The sequence below is a fragment of the Tamandua tetradactyla genome, chromosome 17 (assembly GCF_023851605.1).
Source record: "Tamandua tetradactyla isolate mTamTet1 chromosome 17, mTamTet1.pri, whole genome shotgun sequence".
Lineage (NCBI taxonomy): Eukaryota > Metazoa > Chordata > Mammalia > Pilosa > Myrmecophagidae > Tamandua > Tamandua tetradactyla.
Genome location: NC_135343.1, coordinates 3,538,006 through 3,562,480, shown reverse-complemented (window position 1 = coordinate 3,562,480; position 24,475 = coordinate 3,538,006). Strand labels below are relative to the sequence as shown.

The window sequence follows — 24,475 nt, the reverse complement described above, 5'->3', positions numbered from 1 at the left end:
AAAGCAACCCTGGTTTTTGCAACTGCATAATAGGGTGATAAAGTATCTGGTCTTACTTTTAATTATGGAAATATTTCATTTAGTGTTTCATTGCTTTTTTAAGGAAGAAGAGATTACGTTAGAAAACCCTGCAGATGTTCCCGTCTACGTTCAGTTTATTCCTCTGGCTTTGTATTCCAACCCTTCAGTCTTCGTGGATAAGTTAATATCCAGGTAAGCTTTGCTTTCAGTAGTCAAAATATTTTTATATCTTAGCACTAATTGATTATTTTTATGCATGTAAAACTTTACTGTGGCTCCTACAGTAATAGATTTGGCATACAGAAATTCTGGATCTGTAATGAAATTTGGGAGGAGGCTTTGAGGTGGGAGATTAATATTATTTTAAGCATCTAGAAATGCTTTCAGCTTAAGCCAAGGAAAAGTAATATGGGACGCCTTCCTAAATAATATGTATAGAGAAAGCAAGTGGAGCCTTTCAAATATGTTAATATGGCAAAATAGTAACTACAAGTGGTGGCCTTTAATTTTTTGAAGCCTTTTAACCTGGTAATGTTGATCACAGAATCTGCTAAAAGGTAATTTACAAACAAAACCTAAACTTGATACCCCTTTTAGTTATCTTGTTATGATACTGTTTACAAAGAAATACATGGATACTTTTTATTCTAGGTTTAACTTGAGTAAGGTGGCAAAAATAGATTTGAGAACACTAGAATTCCAAGTCTTCAGAAACAGTGTAAGTATTCGAAATGCATACTCTTTGAAAGAAGTAAAATTATATGATCAATAAAACTGAAAGAAATAAATTATATAGTCAGTGCAAATGTGAAAGGAAACTAATGGCTGCTCTTAAATTGGCTGATGGACAAGTTACTGGAAGATGTCCCAGCAGTTCAGTAACTATTTGAGGCTGCCCTAGTTTCCTGGCTGCTGTGACATTTCCCAGACATGGGTTGCCTTAAACTACGGAAATCTGCTACCTCTTGGTTCCAAGGAGAAGGCTCCTTTCCTCCGTGGTCGGTAGTGTCCTGGCTGCTGGCAATCCGTGGGGTGCCTGGGCGCTCCTGTCACGTGGCAGAGCCCTTTCCTTTCTCTTCCAGGTTCTGTTTCTCTTCCTGAAGCCTCCAGTAATAGGATTATGGTGCCGTGTCATTTAGTCGGACCACACCTTAACTAAAAATAATAGCAGTCTCCTCAAAAAGTCCGTTTACAGTGGGTTCACACCCACGGGAGTGGATTAAGAGTAAAAGCATGTTTGTTCTGGGCTGTGTAATCCAACCTACCACAGAGGCAGAGAAACAAGGAAGAGCGTGGGATTTAAATCCAGGTGGGGGGCATTGTGTGGGCCACCTGTGTCCTGTTTCTCATGGTTAGCTGGTGAGGCTATGACAGCTTCTGTAATGGCTATCAAAAATTCTGAGAATACACAGATGATCTATACTAATACATAATTAATTCTTATCACGCCTCAGAGTATTAAGCTTGGTCATTTTAGTTTTATTCAGAATACTTTCTAGTAAAATTGTAAGCTGCCTGAATGCCAGACCCATGTCTGACTGTATTGGTTGCTGTGCTGTCCTCCAGGTGCCTCAGCCCAGCAGTGTGAGTGGTTTTCACTCGGTAGATGTTCTTGAATTAATTGTGTACATTAACTGATTTGTTCTATTGTCAAAACTATCCTCTACCGTTCCATGCCAGGCTGAGCAACCCCTAACTGCTCGTTATGAGATACCACCTAAGGGAGCTGTGTATCAATCAGGAAATTGGCACTCAGAGCTCAGATCTTCTACACTCTGGCCTGGCTCTTGACCCGGTGACCTTCCTTCTGCCCATCTGCAGCGCATCCATCCTTATGCATCCTGCTCGTGCTAGCCCTGCTCACTGCCCTGCCTTCACTCGCTAGGCTATCTTGATTTTCTCTGACTCCTCATTTACACCCCCATGTTAACTTTGTTTTTTTGTTTTCTTCTTGATGTGTAATATCTTATTTTCCAAAATTGGGTTTCAGCTCCTTGGGGGCTTGTCTTCCACTTATCTTGTCTCCCCACCATATTAATAATTTAGAAGATGCTGAATGAATGAGTGGGACTCCAGTTAATCTCCTACCATCTCAGTTCTTTTAATGGAAGTACTGATCATTTCCCTACTTTCCTTGTGGCCTCCTGAGCTGAGCACAGGTTGTGGTCATTGTGGCAGGAGGCGCCTCCAGTGGAAGGCTGCCCCCTAGAGTAGTCACAGCTCTGTACCTACTAGCTTCGTCACCTTGAGTGAGTGAATAGACCTCTCTGAACTTCGACTTCCCCACTTGTAATGTGCGGTTCATAATTCCTCTTTTACAGAGTGGTTGAACAGATTAAACAAAATCACATATAGCCTTCAGAGTGGTTCCTTGGCATGTAGAAAGTCCTCAGTGACCGTTGGCCCAGTAAATCAATCTGTGGCTAATTAGGCAAGGAGTGGCGTTTTTAGGGAGGATTTTCAGTAGTTAGCATTGTAATGTACAACCCTTTCAGTAATTTATGAGACTTCCTGTGGCAACATTGTGCCAGGTGTATTCATGCTTGTAATGTCATGTGGGCATTATCGCAGCAGGCTCAGTGGTCACTAGCTGCCCTAAGAAGTGTTTCCCTTGCTCTGTGGGTAGGAAAATACAGCCCAGGAGGGCAGCACTATGGTCACTGGCAGGGCTGGCCCAGGTCTGGGTCTCACACCCTAGGGCCCTCACCCTTGCCCTCATACCCACAGCTGTTGCTGACTAGGAATCACTAACTTTGTCACACCAGAAGTTTTATAGATCTTAAAATATTTGTGTTCTTCCCGTAGCTTTGTGTGTGTGTGTCTTTTTTTTTTCACTTGGGCAGGCTCCGGTAATCGAACCTGGGTCTCCTGCATGGCAGGTGAGAATTCTGCCACTGAGCCACTGTTACCTGCCCAGCTTTGTGTTTTAATCCATGGGCATAGCTAGTTCTTATAAGTTTGTCCTTAAGGTGATCTTGAAAATAATCTTCAGTATTGTATTTTTTTCTGCCAAGTAATCTAATTTGTGTGATTTAAAGAGTCTTGCACAAATTTGGCCTTAGACAAGATTACTGTGTTCTGTGGTTCAGGCTTTCTGAGTTCCTAGCATAGGATTATATGCCCATCTGGGCACAGCTAGACAGGCCAGAGACCTCCACTGGGAACTGACATTGGCCTGGCCAAGTAAGCCGATGCAGTAACCAAGGTAACTCCAGGCAATATGAGGAAAAGCATCCGTGATCTGATGTAGATTGAGGTTCAGGGAGGGCCTCGCTGAGCAGTATCATTTGAGCTGAGATCTCTTTAACTGCCAGAAGGCATCAGGGATCAAGGGAGTTCTGGAAAGAGGGAACAGTGAGCTTACAGGCCCCGAGATAGGATCCAGCCTGGTTCATTTGCAGAAGAAACAAAGGGGGGCTGACTCAGACTAGAGCAGTGGAGGGGGGAGCAACAGGGAGAAGTAGGCGGGGGGCCCTCAGGCTGCAGTCCCCAGTCTGCCTTTTATCTGAAGGCCATTGGCAAGGCCATGGGGACATTGTGAGCGTGATCTGATTGATGCAGAAAACAGTGTAGGTTGTGTGGCATGGTCTGTGGCTGGAGCACTAGACTGAAATTTAAAGTCATGTGTTTTAGTTTCAAGTTCTTCTCTTTGAACCTTTTTTGCACTTTGCTTTTCCCATCCATAAAATGCAAACATCATAAACTCTGGGTTATCTAGACTCCAGATCACTAGAAATTTCAGTAAGACGAACTTTCACTCTGCTTTTGTAAAGAAGGAAATGCACTTAAGAAGTATTTGAGCTAATGATTGTTTTCCTTATTTTATTGGCAGTAAGTACTTTTGTTGTATTTGTAAGATGTAAAACAATGAATGCTGATCATAGCAGGAGATGTGAGGTTGAATAAGAGTACTCTAGACCTCCGAAATTTATTCCAAATATAGAAATTCTGGAGAAGGTCCTAGGGTGAGCTTAGAATGAATTCCATCCCAGTTTCCTAAAATGCTATAAAACTGTGGTTTTCAAAATATTTTGCCTCAGGATTCCCTTACACTCTTAAAAATTAAGAGCTACGGAAAGGTTTTTTGTTTATGTGGACTTCATCTAACAATATTGCCATATTAGAAATTAAACTGAGAGATCTTTAAAATATTGACTTTTAAAATTCATTTAAAATAGTAAGTTCTATTTAACAAAGATAGCATATTTTTATGATTAATAACCATATTATCCAAGACTAAGGGATTTTGCAATAAGAAGGGCATTGTTTTCATTTTTGCAGATCTCTTAAATGGCTCTCTGACCTAATAGACAAGTGGATTCCCAAATCTGCTATGTCCAGTCTTTCACGATGTGTGGTTCTAGTTAAAGTATATGAAGAAAATCCGATCTGACTAGCAGTTGAAAAAAGGAGGAATATCTTAATTGCCTGTTCAGTTGATTATGGATATTCTACTTAGATACTATACCAAAACTCGTTAAGTGGCAATTTATTTAAAGTTAATTGCAATGTGGAATCTGAAACCACAGCATGAATTTTGCGTGCTCTATTATTGTAAAATCCATTGGTACATCATACACCATGCATGATTTTGTAGATCCATATGTAGTTCATTTGGAAAATGTTGGTTCACTGAAATATGCAGATTTTATAAATGTTGACACCATTTACTATACAATATTTTAAAAAATCATATGCATTAATATAATCATTTCATCAGGAAATTCTTTAAGGATTAGAAAACCGTTAAACTCATGGGAGTAGATACAGTTTTCCAAAATTCTAAATTTTGCTTGCAAACCTGAATTTTATCATTGGCCACAAACACTGAAGTTATTTTCCTTAAAGTAACAGATTTACTTCATTTTCATGAGAATGTCTGGCAAATACCTAAGTCTGAAGAGCCATAGATGGACTCCTTTCAGATATAAATGGTATTCCAAGAGAAAAGCTGCTGGTTTGCAGCATAAGTGCTTTATGCATACTCCCCGTTTTGTAACACAGAATATTTTAAAAAGGCATGCTCAAGGCTTAAGAGTTAATAGAACTAATTTTACTGCTTAAATCAAGGACGTTTCCTTTTTTAAATTACGAGTACATGACAGTGAAAAGTACAGTGACTGCTGGGAGCGTTTGGTCCCACTACCTTGAATCATGCTGAGAGATGAGCAGTCTTGCCCACCAGTGCTTTTGCCAACCATCCATCATAAAAAGGATAGATGATATCTATTAGCATTATTCTGACAACAGTTTTGACATTTTTTAGACTACTTCTGATGATCCTGGGCTCCACGGACCCTTCTTTGAGAACTGCTGCTATAAAGTTTTGGCCCTTCTGGATGTACTTGGGGCCTCATAGTAGCCAAGTTGTCAGACTGGAACTTAGCCAGTGTGTACTGGGAATAGATCATAGAACATAATTGCATCCAGTTACTAGAATAGTTTATTTAAAGGGGAGTACAGTCTTCAGCCATTGTGGAGCTGTGGAGCCGTCAGAATGTTCTGTTGTCCTAGTAGACTTTGAAAGATACTAGGTTTAGGGGGGAAAAAATACTGCAAAAGCAATAGTTCAAAGTAATGTCCTCCATTAAACCAGTGGGGCTGTAAGTTGTGTTTGTGTAATCCTGCTTTGCAGATAGTAGGTCTCTCCGTGTTCTCCTAACTGTAGAGGCGGGGTAGAAGGACACAGAACTCATTCTCCTCCATGGAGCAGTGGGACCATAAAAGGCTATAGGTATGGGCCCCTCCATCCCCCAAATGTTTAAACTTAATGCTGCTTAAAAATCAGAGCTGTGTGTCTTTAGGTGTTATTGGTCTTATCCACAACTGGCTGTAAAGAAGTTGTATTTTGGTTATTACACTAAGCTATTCTTTAAACTTCAAATCATCAAGGGTTTATGAAACAGTAAATATATGCTTAGCTTTCAAAAGAAAATTCAAGGAAGTTGATATGCATTGAGCATATTTTTACCAAAAAAATAAATAAAAATAAAATGTTGGTTACCTTTCAAGGGGAAGAGTGGGAATGCAGTGAGGGGAAGGCAATCTTAGTAAATTTGGGGTGCAGGTTGTTGGTTACACAGGGATTTGCTCTGTGTGAAAACATTAGCCATTTGTCTTAGGTTTATTTACTTTTCTGCATGTGTGTTATATTTCAAAATAAAAAGCATTAAAAGTAAAAATATATTCTACAAAAACGAATGCCTAATGCAAGCCTGAGGACTTTGGTGGCCCGGGGAGCATCAGAGCCCCGTGTGGTCGCACTGCAGCGTCTAGAACCTCACTGCCGGTAGCCCAGCTCTGCTCACCAGCTGGCTGGTGTCTAATCACAAGGAATGAAACTGCTCCATATATAATCGGTCTGAGAAACCATGTTGGGCTGTAGATGAGGGAAAGTGAAAAGATATTTTTCCAGAGAACATATTAATGACTCCTGTTTGTTTACCCGATGATTCAAGGCTCATCCATTGCAAAGTTCCACAGGATTTACGGAAGGCCTGTCTCGACATTTAATTCTAAACCTAATCTTAAAACCTGGAGAAAAGAAATCTGTTAAAGTAAAGTTTACCCCAGTTCACAACAGAACTGTTTCTTCACTAATCATAGTCAGGTAGGTGCTGTGATGTACGTGTGACTTACTCTTAGTACTTATGTACAAGTCCTTATTTGATTTATTCTGACATGAGTTTGCATATCTGATTTATGAAATACAGTCTTCATTTTGTTCAAAACACACGCACACACACACACGTACCTGATGAACTGTGCCTTTTAAATTGCTTTTATTGGTAAAAAGCATGAATAGTATTTTACTGTACCAGATGTGACGCTTAGAAATGAAAAACCCTTGCCCTTCTCCGTGCAAATATCTTTAAATTCTTAAAACAAATTTTCATCCTTTAATTTCTACGTGGTGGTTTATTACATTACAGTAGGAATTATAGATCAAAAGATTGTGCAAATTTAATGGGGAAATATCTGTCCGCCTTCTTCTCTCGTAGAAATAACCTGACCGTGATGGAGGCAGTGGCCGTACAAGGCCAGGGGACGACAGAGGGCCTGAGAGTGGCAGGCAAACTGCCGGGTCTGGGGAGCTCCTTACGCTTTAAAATCACAGAGGCATTATTAAAAGATTGTACCGACAGTGAGTATTTCAGACTGTTCCAGAGGCACAACATTTCAACAGTAAACAATAAAACCATGAACAGTATTTCTGTATCTGCACACATTTATATTAATGATAGATGGTTGTGATTTTAAGGAAATACACTCTCTTGCTTTCAGACTTGATTTGGATCTTAAAAGATTTAAAGTATCAATGCATGCCTTAGCTGATTAACTGTAAGAGTGAAAAATAAAGTATAATTTAAAAAAATATAATTAAACGTTTGCTGTTTAAAATGATGTAACAAAATGGAGTTATTTCCTGATGAAATCTAGGTGATGGTTGATTTCTTTGATGTGTGCAGGTGGTTCATAATCTCTTACATACAGTAGTTCTTGAATAATCTGTGCATGATTTGGGCCAAATTACATGAGATTTCTACTCACTTCAGATTTTTCCCTCTAGCTTTGAAACTGAGAGAACCAAATTTCACACTGAAAAGAACATTTAAAGTAGAGAATACTGGACAACTTCAAATTCATGTAGAGGCCATTGAAATCAGTGGATATGCATGCGAGGGATATGGCTTTAAAGTTGTCAATTGTCAAGAATTTGCATTAAGTGCCAACACCTCTAAGGATATAATCATATTGTAAGTATTTTCTTATAAGTCTAATGAATCACTGTCTTCTCACTGACTATTTTTACTGGAGTTCTTCAAGCTCTGTGTTAAAGATATGTTTTCATATTTGCCAAAAAGAGTGTTCATCTGACCTTTGAATTTTCATTTAAAAATGAAAATTCATTTAATCTTTAGATCAGATATTTCTTCATAATTTTGTTCTCAAAGTTGTAAAACTTCTTTTGTCACCGAAATGAATCAGATACTCTTAGAAACCAGTTTCAAAATTATTTTCAGAGTTATGTTGAAGCGTAAAGTACTGGTAAGGAAATTGACTGTAAATGTGCCATAGCTCAATAGCAGACCAGAGATGCCGATCATGTGTGCACAGTTTTTCCATATTGTGCATTACAATAACGTGTAATGCTTTAGTGACAAGATAGGATTTTATTGTTTATATGGGTAATAGTTGGCAGCATGTTTTAGCAATTAATTGACAATTCAATGTTGTAAGATTTATGTAATGAAATATAATATCTATCCCCTTAAATGAATAATCTCATGATCTTCAGGAGATATTTACTTAATAAATAGCCACATTACTAGATGCAAGTCAATATGCTTAGCACCTAAAGTTACAGCGAGGAGTAAGACACCTCTTCTTGAGGTGCAGATCATTTGGTTGGACAGCACACGGTCATAAATTAAAAATTAATTTATTGTGGCGATAAACAGTATTGCAGAAGATGAAGAAACATGCACTTGGGCTAGGATGGTTAAAAAGAAAAAAGTTACTGGGAAGACAAACTGGGAGAAGATTATGGATTTGAAGGAGAAAAGGAAAGAGAAAGAAGCTTAGAAACCCTCTATGAATGAATAATTCTGGGAACAGTTCTTTTATGGAATTTCTGCAGTTATCCACAGAATATAGTTGTTGCTTTTATTAACCTCATGGGGCAATACTTAGCTCATCTTAAGAGGAGGAAATTGAAATACAGTATCAAACTCTAAAATTCTGTGTTAGATTTCAAAGGCTTGTAGTAGTAGTGCTATACTTAAACTGCTTGTGGTATATTTCCAAAACCAAGCCTTACTGCCGTCATTCCATTTTAGGTTTACCCCCGATTTCACAGCTTCTAGAGTTATTCGCGAGCTGAAGTTCACAACCACCAGCGGCTCTGAGTTTGTGTTTATGCTGAATGCATCCCTCCCATACCACATGTTAGCCACCTGTGCGGAGGCCCTGCCCAGACCCAACTGGGAACTGGCTCTGTACATCATCATCTCAGGGATAATGAGGTACTGTGTCTTCTCACGAGGTCCGTGCTCAGGCACTGTCTGACTCTTGACCAGGTAGCTGCAGTGTGCCAGCCACTATTCTGTGCTTCAGACTCCAGCGGAAAGACAGACAGCCTCCCTGCTTCTGTCAAGCTTAGGTGCTGCTGGAAACATTTAGAACTGAACTGTCATGAGCGGCATGTACAATAAACAAATGTCTTTTTTACCTTTGAAATTTGTGATACCAATTAAGTAAATGTTCATTTCATAAAAGAAAAAACATGTAATTAACCATGCGACGTTGCTTGATTTAAGCATTTTTATTTTACTCAATACCACAGTGTATGCTTCTTAAATCATACCTAAGCAGTTTGAAACCTGTTAGAAATATCTTTTAAAAACCTCAGCATGCTAATGTTTTTTCAGTACATTTTGCTAGTATTTTACGAATCAAATATATACTTTTAAATTAATTTACATAGTTATCTCACACATCCTTTAAGGGAAAAGGATTGGCCTAGAGAGTTGAAATGCAAAGAAAAGACAGAAACTGCTGCTTGGTAAAAGTAAAGTCATCCTGTAGGTGTCTTTTCTGATACAAATAATATTTCCTCCATGTAAGCATCAATGTAAATTGGCATTCTATAAAATTTAGTGTGCAGACTTTTATCCCCAAAGCTTTCTTTTTTACCTGTCCATTAAAAATTGTCACAGGTATTTTTTTTTTTTACAATCAAATTGTACTCTGCCAAGAGACTATGCCTTTCAGGTTGAGTTTTGTTCTTTCTCTCGCCAGTACATCTTGATTCTCCAATTTCTCTCCCCTGCAGTGCACTCTTTCTTTTGGTAATTGGATCAGCCTATTTGGAAGCTCAAGGAATTTGGGAGCCCTTTCGCAGGCGACTGTCCTTTGAGGCCTCAAACCCACCCTTTGATGTAGGAAGGCCATTTGATCTCAGGAGAATCGTTGGTATTTCATCTGAAGGAAAGTATGTCCACATGCAGAAATAAGTTCTCTGGTATACACAGATCAGCTGATGTAGTTAAAAGAAACAATAAGTTCCTTCCCTTTCTTCATCTTTACTTACAGAAAATAAAATCTTAATTCTCATTACTTAATCACACCCTGTAGCCCTCAGTCACCAGACGTTCATACCTGATACTGTGTTTTTATTACATTAGTGAGGGTTAACATATTCTTAAGTAGATTTCTAACTCAGTGCATCCATTTTCAGATATACAGACCCTATGACTTCTGAAAATTATCCCTATTTCCTGTTGTTTTTTTCTTGAGAGTAGCTTGTATTTGTGATGGCTGTACTGATGAATGTTAGATTTTGTGGGTTGCTCTTTATTGATCTGCCATTGGTCCTTTTTTCAGCTTGAACACACTCAGCTGTGAGCCCAGTCACAGCCGGGGCTTCTGTGGAGCAGGCGTCTCATCATCCAGACCCAGCACAGGGAGTCATAAGCAGTGTGGCCCATCCGTCCACCCCCACAGCAGCCACAGCAACAGAAACTCAGCTGACGTGGAAAACGTCAGATCCAAAAACAGCTCAGGTACCTCCAGCAGGACTCCTGCACAGGCGGCTTCCTCACCGTCTACTAACAGAACAGGGCCCCTTGTCTTAGACTCGCACGCAGTGACCCAAGGTCATGCAGCAGGGAGAAAGTCCAAAGGGGCCAAACAGAACCAGCACAGCAGCCACCACCAGGTCCACAGCCCTCTGGAGCAGCACTCTCCACCTCCACCACCACCGCCAGTGCCTCAGCACCTGGAGCCACAGCCTGCCCGACTGTCCCCCGCCCACCTCGCACACCCTTCCCACCCAGAGCGTGCCAGCAGCACAAGGCACAGCTCAGAAGACTCGGACATCACCAGTCTCATAGAAGCCATGGACAAGGACTTCGACCACCATGACCCCCCACCCCTGCAAGTGTTTACAGAGCAGCCTCCGTCGCCATTGTCAAAGAGCAGAGGTAATCGTCTGTCCCTGGCGAGGGAAAGGGCGGTGCCTGCTTAGCGAGCTGATGTGATCACGGTTAGGGTGGACAGCTAATTCACCTGGTGTTCTTACGGCCCAGACTTCTCACCAGGGCTGGGCCGCACCCTTTCCATACCAGAGTGCCAGTGTCAGTATCTGTTTGTCATGAAAGGCGTTGATGTGTTTTACATTGCTTACCAAAACCAAAAATTTGTTTGTTTGACATCAGCTCTTTTCTTTTCAACTGCCAGTGAGGATTGTATTATGACAGATTGAGCTTTTTTGTTAATTGTTATAATAATTTTGAACACTGGTAAAATAGAAATTATCTGTGTGTTTGGTTTTCTTTTTCTTAAGTAACAGATAGGATTTCTGCACATCCGTTGCTTTAGAGCAGGGGTTGGCAAACTACAGCCAGCAGGCCAGATCGCCACCTGTTTCTGTAAAGAAAGTTTTGTTGGCACACAGCCATATTCATTCATTTAGTACTGAGCATGGCTGTTCTCAGGCAACACTGGCAGCAAGGAGGAGCTGGGAGGAGGCCACGTGGACTGCACAGCTGAAAGTATTTACCAGCTGGCCCTTTACAGAGAAAGCTTGCTGACCCCTGCTTTAGCGTTCTGCATACTGTCTTAGTTCTCCATTTCCGAATAACAAATGACCCCCAAGCCCTAGTGGCTTAAACAGCATTCCCCACCCCACAGTTTCTGTAGGTCAGGAATCTGGGTGCAGCCAGCTGGGTCCTCTGGGCCTCACAAGGCTGCAAAGTATGGCCAGGGCTAAAGTCATCTCCAGGTTCATCTAGAGGTGTATCTGCTTCCAGGCTCGTGCAGGTGGTTAGCAGATCGAGCTCTGCATGCTGTTGGACTTGGGTCCTTGCTGGCTTGGCCTGCCTCACTTCTTCCCCATAAGGCAGCTCGCAGTGGGCAGGTGGCTTCCCAGGGCCGAGAGAAGCTCGCAGTGGGCAGGTGGCTACCCAGGGCTGAGAGAGAGAGAGCTAGGATGGTTTATGACCCATTTTGGAACGGACACCCTCGCTTCTGCAGTCTCCTGTTCATTCGAAGTGTGGTCTGTGGCATGCTCAAGGAGAATTCCTCCACGGCATGAATGCCAGGAGGTTGGGAGCACTTAGCATAGGTAACTCTGTGCTCAGTAACCCTGTACATAAGTGCTCTAACTTCCCAAGTCAAAATGTAAAACCCAGTCAGTGGCCTCTGGTTGTATTTCAGTTTTATCCCTTTCCACTGTGAACTCTGTGCATCTTCCCTTCTCTCCTGCAGCATCCTCTCTCTCAGCGCTTACCAAGGAGCTTGTGACTCTGGTCTACAAAGGAAACAGGGCTGGCAGTCCTGCCAGGCTGTAGGAGAAACTTGATACCCAGAGTCTAGGAGTTGGCTTTGGAGAGTTCTAAGTGTCAGTGATACGGAAGCTAGTTCTGTAGCATTCTCTGAGAATTACATGCATTTAGGTTTGTGAAACAGTAAAGTGTCCTGAATAGCCTTTAAATTCTGCAAAAATCTTTTTTTTTTTTTCATTAACTCACTAATAGAGCTTATGTATTTTAGGGTAATTTTGTTGTCATATAAAATAATGCCTGAAGTTAGATCAAGTTACGTAGTGTTTTTGCCACTTTGAGGGCATGGAAAAAATAAATGTGTATTATCCTGTCCTTTCACAAAGAAAGACGGGCCATGAAGTTGAACACTTTGTTTCCTGTGTATAACATAGTCATGTGATATCAGTGTGGTAGGTCCATGTTTGTTTTCAGGGTCATTCATCGAGATTTTAAAATTAAAAATAAATGTTGTTTTGATTCTCGCAGTGGTCCTAGAATCAGCCTGCTAGCAGTGCTGACTGGTGGGGCGTGGGCGCCACGCTGTTAGTGAGGCTCGCGTCCGGGGACACGGTGACTGCAGGTGTCATGTGAGCGGCCGCGCCTCTTGTGCCCCTTCCCACTGCTGCTGTTTGGAAAGGAGGAAGGAGCCAGAAGTGTTTTTTCCTTCCATGTTTTTCTTGGAGTATAACGCACATGTAGAAAACCAGCGTTTTAAATGAACTCTAAAAGATGGGCATTGATCTCAAGGTCGCAAAGTACCAGAATTTCATAAAAACTGTCGACTTCTGGCCGACAACTCAGAAGGTTACCACAACAACCCTGCAAGTAGTGTTCATATTTCTATTTGAAATGAACACTTTCTTCTCAGAAGCAAACCTTTCACCATCACCCCACCCCCATTATTTTAAACAAAAACTTCTTCCGTGTGATAAGCTTGGGTAGCCTCTGACTTTTATTTTTTTTTATTAATTAACGGAAAAAAATAAAAAAAAGAAATTAACCCAACATTTAGAAATCATACCATTCTACATATGCATTCAATAATTCTTAACATCATCACATAGATGCATGATCATCGTTTCTTAGTACATTTGCATCGATGTAGAACTAGCAACACAACAGAAAAAGATATAGAATGTTAATATAGAGAGAAAGAAAATAAAAGTAATAACAATACTAAACAAAAAAAGACAAACAAACAACCAGACAGACAATAAAAAACAAAAAAACAAAAACAAAAAACAAACAAAAAAAACAAAAACCTATAGCTCAGATGCAGCTTCATTCAGTGTTTTAACATGATTACTTTACAATTAGGTATTATTGTGCTGTCCATTTTTGAGTTTTTGTATCTAGTCCTGTTGCACAGTCTGTATCCCTTCAGCTCCAATTGCCCATTATCTTACCCTGTTTCTAACTCCTGCTGGACTCTGTTACCAATGACATATTCCAAGTTTATTCTCGAATGTCGGTTCACATCAGTGGGACCATACAGTATTTGTCCTTTAGTTTTTGGCTAGACTCACTCAGCATAATGTTCTCTAGGTCCATCCATGTTATTACATGCTTCATAAGTTTATCCTGTCTTAAAGCTGCATAATATTCCATCGTATGTATATACGACAGTTTGTTTAGCCACTTGTCTGTTGATGGAGATTTTGGCTGTTTCCATCTCTTTGCAATTGTAAATAATGCTGCTATAAACATTGGTGTGCAAATGTCCGTTTGTGTCTTTGCCCTTAAGTCCTTTGAGTAGATACCCAGCAATGGTATTGCTGGGTCGTATGGCAATTCTATATTCAGCTTTTTGAGGAACCGCCAAACTGCCTTCCACAGTGGTTGCACCCTTTGACATTCCCACCAACAGTGGATAAGTGTGCCTCTTTCTCCGCATCCTCTCCAGCACTTGTCATTTTCTGTTTTGTTGATAATGGCCATTCTGGTGGGTGTGAGATGATATCTCATTGTGGTTTTGATTTGCATTTCTCTAATGGCCAGGGACATTGAGCATCTCTTCATGTGCCTTTTGGCCATTTGTATTTCCTCTTCTGATAGGTGTCTGTTCAAGTCTTTTTCCCATTTTGTAATTGGGTTGGCTGTCTTTTTGTTGTTGAGTTGAACAATCTCTTTATAAATTCTGGATACTAGACATTTATCTGATATGTCATTTCCAAATATTGTCTCCCATTGTGTAGACTGTCTTTCTACTTTCTTGATGAAGTTCTTTGATGCACAAAAGTGTTTAATTTTTTTTATTTATTTATTTTTTATTAATTAAAAAAACAATTAGAAATCATTCCATTCTACATGTACAATCAGTAATTCTTAATAACATCACATAGTTGCATATTCATCATTTTTTAGTACATTTGCATCGATTTAGAAAAAGAAATAAAAAGACAGCAGAATAAGAATTAAAACAATAATAGAAAGAAAAAAAAAGCACAAAAAACCTATACCTCACCTGCAGCTTCATTCAGTGTTTTAACATAATTGCATTACAATTGGGTAGTATTGTGCTGTCCATTTCTGAGTTTTTATATCCAGTCCCGTTGTACAGTCTGTATCCCTTCAGCTCCATTTACCCCTTCTCTTTTTTTTTTTTAATTAACGAGAAAAAGAAATTAACCCAACATTTAGAAATCATACCATTCTACATATGCAATCAGTAATTCTTAACATCATCACATAGATGCATGATCATCATTTCTTAGTACATTTGCATCAGTTTAGAAGAACTAGCAACATAACCGAAAAAGATATAGAATGTTAATATAGAGAAAAAAATAAAAGTAATAATAGTAAAATCAAAACAAAACAAAACAAAACAAAAACCTATAGCTCAGATGCAGCTTCATTCAGTGTTTTAACATGATTACTTTACAATTAGGTATTATTGTGCTGTCCATTTTTGAGTTTTTGTATCTAGTCCTGTTACACCATCTGTATCCCTTCAACTCCAATTACCCATTATCTTACCCTGTTTCTACCTCCTGCTGGACTCTGTTACCAATGACATATTCCAAATTTATTCTCGAATGTCTGTTCACATCAGTGGGACCATACAGTATTTGTTCTTTAGTTTTTGGCTAGACTCACTCAGCATAATGTTCTCTAGGTCCATCCATGTTATTACATGCTTCATAAGTTTATCCTGTCTTAAAGCTGCATAGTATTCCATCGTATGTATATACCACAGTTTGTTTAGCCACTTGTCTGTTGATGGAGATTTTGGCTGTTTCCATCTCTTTGCAATTGTAAATAACGCTGCTATAAACATTGGTGTGCAAATGTCCGTTTGTGTCTTTGCCCTTAAGTCCTTTGAGTAGATTCCCAGCAATGGTATTGCTGGGTCGTATGGCAATTCTATATTCAGCTTTTTGAGGAACCGCCAAACTGCCTTCCACAGTGGTTGCACCATTTGACATTCCCACCAACAGTGGATAAGTGTGCCTCTTTCTCTGCATCCTCTCTAGCACTTGTCATTTTCTGTTTTGTTGATAATGGCCATTCTGGTGGGTGTGAGATGATATCTCATTGTGGTTTTGATTTGCATTTCTCTAATGGCCAGGGACATTGAGCATCTCTTCATGTGCCTTTTGGCCATTTGTATTTCCTCTTCTGATAGGTGTCTGTTCAAGTCTTTTTCCCATTTTGTAATTGGGTTGGCTGTCTTTTTGTTGTTGAGATGAACAATCTCTTTATAAATTCTGGATAGTAGACTTTATCTGATATATCATTTCCAAATATTGTCTCCCATTGTGTAGGCTGTCTTTCTACTTTCTTGATGAAGTTCTTTGATGCACAAAAGTGTTTAATTTTGAGGAGCTCCCATTTATTTATTTCCTTCTTCAGTGTTCTTGCTTTAGGTTTAAGGTCCATAAAACCGCCTCCAGTTGTAAGATCCATAAGATATCTCCCAACATTTTCCTCTAACTGTTTTATGGTCTTAGACCTAATGTTTAGATCTTTGATCCATTTTGAGTTAACTTTTGTATAGGGTGTGAGATATGGGTCTTCTTTCATTCTTTTGCATATGGATATCCAGTTCTCTAGGCACCATTTATTGAAGAGACTGTTCTGTCCCAGGTGAGTTGGCTTGACTGCCTTATCAAAGATCAAATGTCCATAGATGAGAGGTCTATATCTGAGCACTCTATTCGATTCCATTGGTCGATATATCTATCTTTATGCCAATACCATGCTGTTTTGACCACTGTGGCTTCATAATATGCCTTAAAGTCAGGCAGCGCGAGACCTCCAGCTTCGTTTTTTTTCCTCAAGATGTTTTTAGCAATTCGGGGCACCCTGCCCTTCAGATAAATTTGCTTATTGGTTTTTCTATTTCTGAAAAATAAGTTGTTGGGATTTTGATTGGTATTGCATTGAATCTGTAAATCAATTTCGGTAGGATTGACATCTTAACTATATTTAGTCTTCCAATCCATGAACACGGTATGCCCTTCCATCTATTTAGGTCTTCTGTGATTTCTTTTAACAGTTTTTTGTAGTTTTCTTTATATAGGTTTTTTGTCTCTTTAGTTAAATTTATTCCTAGGTATTTTATTCTTTTAGTTGCAATTGTAAATGGGATTCGTTTCTTGATTTCCCCCTCAGCTTGTTCATTACTAGTGTATAGAAATGCTACAGATTTTTGAATGTTGATCTTGTAACCTGCTGCTTTGCTGTACTCATTTATTAGCTCTAGTAGTTTTGTTGTGGATTTTTCCGGGTTTTCGACGTATAGTATCATATCGTCTGCAAACAGTGATAGTTTTACTTCTTCCTTTCCAATTTTGATGCCTTGTATTTCTTTTTCTTGCCTAATTGCTCTGGCTAGAACCTCCAACACAATGTTGAATAATAGTGGTGATAGTGGACATCCTTGTCTTGTTCCTGATCTTAGGGGGAAAGTTTTCAATTTTTCCCCATTGAGGATGATATTAGCTGTGGGTTTTTCATATATTCCCTCTATCATTTTAAGGAAGTTCCCTTGTATTCCTATCTTTTGAAGTGTTTTCAGCAGGAAAGGATGTTGAATCTTGTCAAATGCCTTCTCTGCATCAATTGAGATGATCATGTGATTTTTCTGCTTTGATTTGTTGATGTGGTGTATTACATTAATTGATTTTCTTATGTTGAACCATCCTTGCATACCTGGGATGAATCCTACTTGGTCATGATGTATAATTCTTTTAATGTGTTGTTGGATACGATTTGCTAGAATTTTATTGAGGATTTTTGCATCTATATTCATTAGAGAGATTGGTCTATAGTTTTCTTTTTTTGTAATATCTTTGCCTGGTTTTGGTATAAGGATGATGTTGGCTTCATAGAATGAATTAGGTAGTTCTCCCTCCACTTCAATTTTTTTGAAGAGTTTGAGGAGAGTTGGTACTAATTCTTTCTGGAATGTTTGGTAGAATTCACATGTGAAGCCGTCTGGTCCTGGACTTTTCTTTTTAGGAAGCTTTTGAATGACTGATTGAATTTCTTTACTTGTGATTGGTTTGTTGAGGTCATCTATTTCTTCTTGAGTCAAAGTTGGTTGTTCATGTCTTTCCAGGAACCCGTCCATTTCAATAAGTTGTTGTATTTATTAGCGTAAAGTTGTTCATAGTATCCTGTTATTACCTCCTTTATTTCTGTGAGGTCAGTAGTTATGTCTCCTCTTCCATTTCTGATCTTATTTATTTGCATCCTCTCTCTTCTTCTTTTTGTCAATCTTGCTAAGGGCCCATCAATCTTATTGATTTTCTCATAGAACCAACTTCTGGTCTTACTGATTTTCTCTATTGTTTTCAATTTCATTTATTTCTGCTCTGATCTTTGTTATTTCTTTCCTTTTGCTTGCTTTGGGATTCGTTTGCTGTTCTTTCTCCAGTTCTTCCAAGTAGACAGTTAATTCCTGCATTTTTGCCTTTTCTTCTTTTCTGATAAAGGCATTTAGGGCAATCAATTTCCCTCTTAGCACTGCCTTTGCTGTGTCCCATAAGTTTTGATATGTTGTGTTTTCATTTTCATTCACCTCGAGGTATTTACTAATTTCTCTTGCAATTTCTTCTTTAACCCACTCGTTGTTTAAGAGTGTGTTGTTGAGCCTCCATGTATTTGTGAATTTTCTGGCACTCCGCCTATTATTGATTTCCAACTTCATTCCTTTATGATCCGAGAAAGTGTTGTGTATGATTTCAATCTTTTTAAATTTGTTAAGACTTGCTTTGTGACCCAGCATATGGTCTATCTTTGAGAATGATCCATGAGCACTTGAGAAAAAGGTGTATCCTGCTGTTGTCGGATGTAATGTCCTATAAATGTCTGTTAAGTCTAGCCCATTTATAGTAATATTCAGATTCTCTATTTCTTTATTGATCCTCTGTCTAGATGTTCTGTCCATTGATGAGAGTGGTGAATTGAAGTCTCCAACTATTATGGTATATGTGTCTATTTCCCTTTTCAGTGTTTGCAGTGTATTCCTTACGTATTTTGGGGCATTCTGGTTCGGTGTGTAAATATTTATGATTGTTATGTCTTCTTGTTTAATTGTTCCTTTTATTAGTATATAGTGTCCTTCTTTGTCTCTTTTAACTGTTTTACATTTGAAGTCTAACTTGTTGGATATTAGTATAGCCACTCCTGCTCTTTTCTGGTTGTTATTTGCATGAAATATCTTTTCCCAACCTTTCACTTTCAACCTATGTTTATCTTTGGGTCTAAGATGTGTTTCCTGTAGACAACATATAGAAGGATCCTGTTTTTTAAGCCTTTGACTTTTGAAGTCTGTGCGGACTGGTCTGCAGTTGAAAGCTGTCTCCCCAGGTTGGCCCTTGCTCTGGTCTTCCCACAGTCACTGCCCCTTGTGGAAGAAAGTTCCCGAAAGTGCCTCTCTTCACGGTTGGCCTGAGCAGGAACTCACACGGCTGGGAAGTCATTCGATTCTGTGCCTGCATGGTTCTTCTCCCCCACAGCCTGCACCCTGTAGCCTGGCAGAAACCATTGCTGGTGGAAGCGTGAACACAGGTCAGCTGTGAGCCAGCAGCAGTCCACGCTCAGTGTCTGCAGTAAGTGAAGGAAGAGCGGCTTTCTCTAGGGTAGGGGGATGCAGTGTGCAGGGTGAAGAAGCCACCCTCCACTGCGGGCAGGCCCAGGGCAAATCTAGGCTTGGCAGCTCACTCACTGGGTGACACTGGAGAAAATTACCTGCCAGAGCTTCAATTTGCTTATCTTTAAAATGAGGAGAATGACTACTACTTGCATTGTAGGGTGTAGCTACTGGTGTGATGATGTTTTTAGGAACAGGCTGGAGGGTGGTAAGAAATGGCCTGTGCCATCTTCAGCCTGCTAAGTTGAAGGTGTTTGTGGAACACATCAGCAGAAATGTCTGCTCTGAGTGTGAGAGTCGGGGCGTGCAAAGGGCTGCAGACGGGTCCTGAGGGCCAGGCCAGCGAGAAGAAAGCCGGCGGACAGCAGACAGAGAGCACCACATGGGGGGGGGGGGAGGTGCACATCCCAGCAAGGCCAGCTGAACCGAGGAGAGCAGGGCCTTGCTCATGAACTTGGCCAGGGGAGCTTCTGTGGAGGAGGAAGCCACGTTCCCAGGGTGGAGAGGGTGCCCACACCCCAGACTGTTTACCTGCCTGCTTCTTAGTGTGTGTTGATGGGGGGCAGTGAGCAAAAAGGAGTGTTCATGTATTCACCTGAATTTGCTGTGTTCTTTAAGAAAACAAGATTCACACGTTTTATGGTGGTATTTTTCATTTAGAAAGCAAACAAGGGCAGGCAATGCTGGCTCAGTGGCTGAGTTCTCACCTGCCATGCTGGAGACCTGGGTTCTATTCCCAGTGCCTGCCCATGCCAAAAAAAACCAAACAAACAAAAAAAACAATTAGTTCCGTGATGCTTGAAGATATTGATAGGCTAGACCTGAAGAGCTGCCAGAACTGCACGTAGTGGTGTTGGGCAGTACTGAGGAATCCTTTCGTGGCCCAGCTGCGCAGGTCCCACGTCCCCTGGCGACTAGCGCTGCTGTCACCCTACTTTTCCAAAGAAGAAACTCAGTCTAAGAAAGATTACGTCAGGCAGGTAGGGGAGCCAAACCCAGGTCGGTGAATGTAGTAATCCCTCAGCTGGCAATTCCATGACATATTTCCTCCAGAAAGTTAGAGCAGGAAGTGAAGGGGTAACAGGTGAAACTGAGAACCTGGGGCGGGGCGGGGGGGGGGGGGGGGGGGGGGGCGTGAGACTCTGCTTAGTAGATTATAAACGAAAGGGGTCTCACTCCCCAGCTGCGTGGAGGAAGAGTTGCTGGTAGAGATGAAGAAGAGTTAGGAAAGTTTCAACTTGATAAAATAAGAACCAGTCTTCTGATCAGACTGAAGGGGGAAGTTTTAGAGTAGAAACATAAAATAGAGAAAGTTTGGAATAATCAAGATGCAAATTGCTTAAAATTCTGTGGGCTGGGAGTCATGGGAAAACAGGTAGATGTGCAGAGTCGCCTGTTGCGCACCTCAGCCCCACTGAGGGTCCGTGTTTGCTCCCTCGTGCTCGAGTCATGTTTCTCCATTGCACTCTGCAGCCCCAGGGCGAAGGCTGAAAACTGGGTAATTGGATTAAAACATTGTTAGAGTTCTGTAAGACAGGAGTAGCCAAAAGACGTGGGATGAGAATGCCAGCTGGGGACTGGCAAGAGAGGGACAGATGTGCTAGAATGGGTGGGGCCAGCAGGCTAGGGAAGGGCTTCAAGCTAGAAGGCACTGTGGAGAACGGGAGAATGTGGGCAGGTCGGCTAGGGAATCACAGCGGATCACAGAGCAGATAGGAAGTCAGGGAATGGACAGACTGAAAGTGGGGTGTGAGCGTGTAAGGAGGTGCAGCCTTGGTCATGGGATGTGGAAATGTCACGGAGAGGCCGCAGAGTTGGAAGTCCAGTCCCTTACTCAGTGCTCTTGGAGCCACATATGTCCATAAATTCAGAATTTGGAAAAGTCTGTGGTGCATATGCTACACAGTTCACAAAACTGAAAGTGGCCTCACATCAGTCCAGCTTAAATTGTGCCACCATCTGAGTTTCATACCAAGTTTTGTTTCTAAATGAGTTAAGGGGGCAAAATCTTTGAGAGGTTTTTTTTTTTTTTTTTTTTTAACATGGGCAGGCGTAGGGAATCAAACTCGGGTCTCTGGCATGGCAGGCGAGAATTCTGCCACTGAGCCACTGTCATGCTGCTCAAGGTTTTTGAATTTTTAAGGCTTTTAGTGCCCCTATGTTGGGACTATGCCCTTATGTTTGAGTTACACAGCCCTATGGAGTTTTTGTTTGTTTAAATTTTATTCTATTAAGATATATCTAACCTAAAATTTTCCTTCTTAAGCACAGTTAAATGATAATACGATGGTGTTAATAACATTGACAATCAAGTCAGGAGCTTGAGGGTGAGAGGAATTCCCATCTTCTCAGATGGAGAAGTCATATGATAATTGCATATTTAGTTTTTTAACAAACTGCCAAAATGTTTTCCAGAGTGACTGGACCATTTTATAGTCCCACCAGCAGTGTGTGAATGATCCAGTTTTTCCACATCCTGGTGTATCGTTTTTCATTTTAGCCATTCTGATCGGTGTGTATCTCATGGTTTTCATTTGCATTTCCCTAATGGCGCATGATGCTGAGTATCTTTTCATGTGCTTATATGCTATCTGTGTGATCTCTTTGATGAAGTATCTGTTCATGTCCTTTGCCCATTTATTTTCTAATTGGATTGTTTGTTTTTTTTCATTGTTGAGTTTTAAGAATGTTTATGTATTCTGCTACCAGTCTTTTGTCAGGTAAGTGGTTTGCAAATTTTTTCTCTTACCCTTTGTCCACTTTAACAGGGTCTTTCACAGAACAAAATGCTTTTAAAAATTTGATGAAGTCCCATTTATCAAATGTTCCTTTAATGACTGTGCTTTTGGTGTCAAGTCTAAAAACTCTTTGCCTAGCCCAGGATACCAAAGATTGTCTCCTATATATTTTTTAAATGTTTTATAGTTTTACATTTTATATGTAAGTCCATGATCCATTTTGAGTTAATTTTTTATAAGGCATAAGACTTAGGTCAGTGTTTACTTTGGGGGAAGTTTTTGGGAGTTTATAAATTATAAATTCAATATCCCCAAGAGTTGTGGGGTTATTCAAATTATTTGTTTCGTATTGGGTGATTTGTGATAGTTTGTATTTTTCAAGTGAGTGGTCCATTTCATCTCGGTTATGAAATCTGTGTTGGGTTGTTCATAGTAGTCCCTTATTATCATTTTTATGTCTGCAGGGTCTGTAGTGATACCCCACATTTCACTTCTAATATTATGTAATTTGTGTCTTCTCCCTTTTTTTTCTTTGTCAGTCTTACCAGAGGCTTGCCAATTTCATTGATCTTTTCAAGAAACAGCTCTCTTTCATAGATGTCCTTTATTGCTTTTCTGTTTCCAATTTCCTTGATTTCTGCATTGATCTTTATTATTTCCTTCCTTCTGCTTGCTTTGGTTTTATTTTGCTGCTCTTTTTTAGGTTCTTAAGGGTGGGAGCTTAGATTATTGATTTGAGAATTTTCCCCTTTTAATGTATACTGTAAATACTGTATTTTGTATGTTTAAATTGTGTGTATGTTAAAAAGTGCTCCAAATTACACTGCCAGCCTTCCTTTTTCTGTATCCCACAAATTTGGATGAGTTTAATTCTTATTTTCATTCAGTTTTGTGTATTTTTTTTATTTCTCTTGAGACTTTCTCTTTGATCCATGATTACTTAGAAGTATGTTGCTCAGTTTCCAAATGTTTGGAGATTTTCGTGTTATTTTTCTATATTGCTTTCCAGTTTGATTCTTTTGTGGTCAGAGAACACAGTCTGTATGCTTTCAATTCTTTTTAAATGTGTTGAGGTTTGTTTTATGGCCTAGGATCTGGTCCATCTTGAAAAGAATGTGCAATCTGCTGTTTTTGTACAGAGGATACGATAAAATGTCAACCAGAGTCTTTTGGTTGATGGTGTGGTTGCATTCTATATCTTTGCTGATTTTTCTCTTTGGTTGTTCTGTTATTGGGAGAATGGTGCTGACATCTCCATTTATAATTGTGGATTCTTTTTTTTTTTCACTTCTATCAGTTGTTACTTCCCTTTTTTTTTTTTTTTAGCTCTCTTTCTTCTGCGTACATACTTAGGAGATATTCTTGGCGGATTGACCTTTTTATCAGTATATAATACTCCTCTTTGTAATATTATTTGCTCTGAAGTTTGTTTTGCCTGATATTAACAGTCACACATGTTTTCTGTTGATTAATGTTCGTCATTATTTTTTTAGAATTCTAATTTGATTTCTAGTATTCTTGAGTCTATTTGTATAGCTTTTTTAGTGTTTGCTCTAGGTTCATTATGCATAGGTAACTGACTGGTTTTCTAGGGTTGTCATTTTACCAGTTCAGGTGAATTGTAGGGTAAAATTCATTTGATTGATTAATTAATGGTGAAATTGGAATGTTGATCATTAATCCAGGTGACTAAGAATTCCTCAAATTCTTCCCTAAATTATAGGCACCTTTCCTCCTTAGATGTCCATGGGCTGTACACACCCAATTCAAGAGAAATGGGAAATGAGGCACTAAATTATTATTAGCAGGTCTTCTGCTTATAGTGCCCAACACTGGTATCTGATAAACGTTGATGGGCCTGAGGACGGGAGCCAGGGATGTTCTAACTGCTTGTACCTAACAGTCACCTGGAGGGTTTATGAAAACTCTGCTGTGCCCACCCTTGGAGTTTCAAGTCAGGAGATCTGGAGTGAAGCCTTAGACTTTTCCTTTCCAGCAAGTTCCCAATGGTGGTGATTTTGCTGATCTGGGGGCAACAATTTGAGCACCACTGAACTAAGAAAAAGGCTTTAGAGGGCCATTCCTTCCCTAAAGCCCAATCTTTCAACTGGAGACCAGTCCCTGAGAAAGAGAAGGGAGCCTCAGGAACCGGCTTGCCCTGAGAAGTCCCCCTATTACCTCATCCCCACCAGGTGGCAAGAGCCCCACTGCCAAGTGTGAGCCTAGAAGTACCATCTCTCCACCTGCTGTAAACATGAACCTGTCATCGGTCTAATCCAACCAGGGTA

At 40.0% G+C, this 24,475-nt stretch overlaps 1 protein-coding gene across 3 annotated transcripts in view; it reads left to right on the top strand.

The window, feature by feature from the left end:
• The window catches only part of TMEM131 (transmembrane protein 131), a 249,430-nt gene that overhangs the window by 206,967 nt on the left and 17,988 nt on the right, over positions 1-24,475 (top strand). For all 3 annotated transcript variants that reach the window (XM_077133816.1, XM_077133818.1, XM_077133817.1), the window contains exons 24-31: positions 104-213; positions 673-739; positions 6,480-6,631; positions 7,023-7,165; positions 7,592-7,778; positions 8,862-9,047; positions 9,857-10,015; positions 10,408-11,006. In XM_077133816.1, coding sequence (XP_076989931.1) covers positions 104-213; positions 673-739; positions 6,480-6,631; positions 7,023-7,165; positions 7,592-7,778; positions 8,862-9,047; positions 9,857-10,015; positions 10,408-11,006 — 1,603 coding nt within the window. The remainder of the gene's footprint in view (positions 1-103; positions 214-672; positions 740-6,479; positions 6,632-7,022; positions 7,166-7,591; positions 7,779-8,861; positions 9,048-9,856; positions 10,016-10,407; positions 11,007-24,475) is intronic.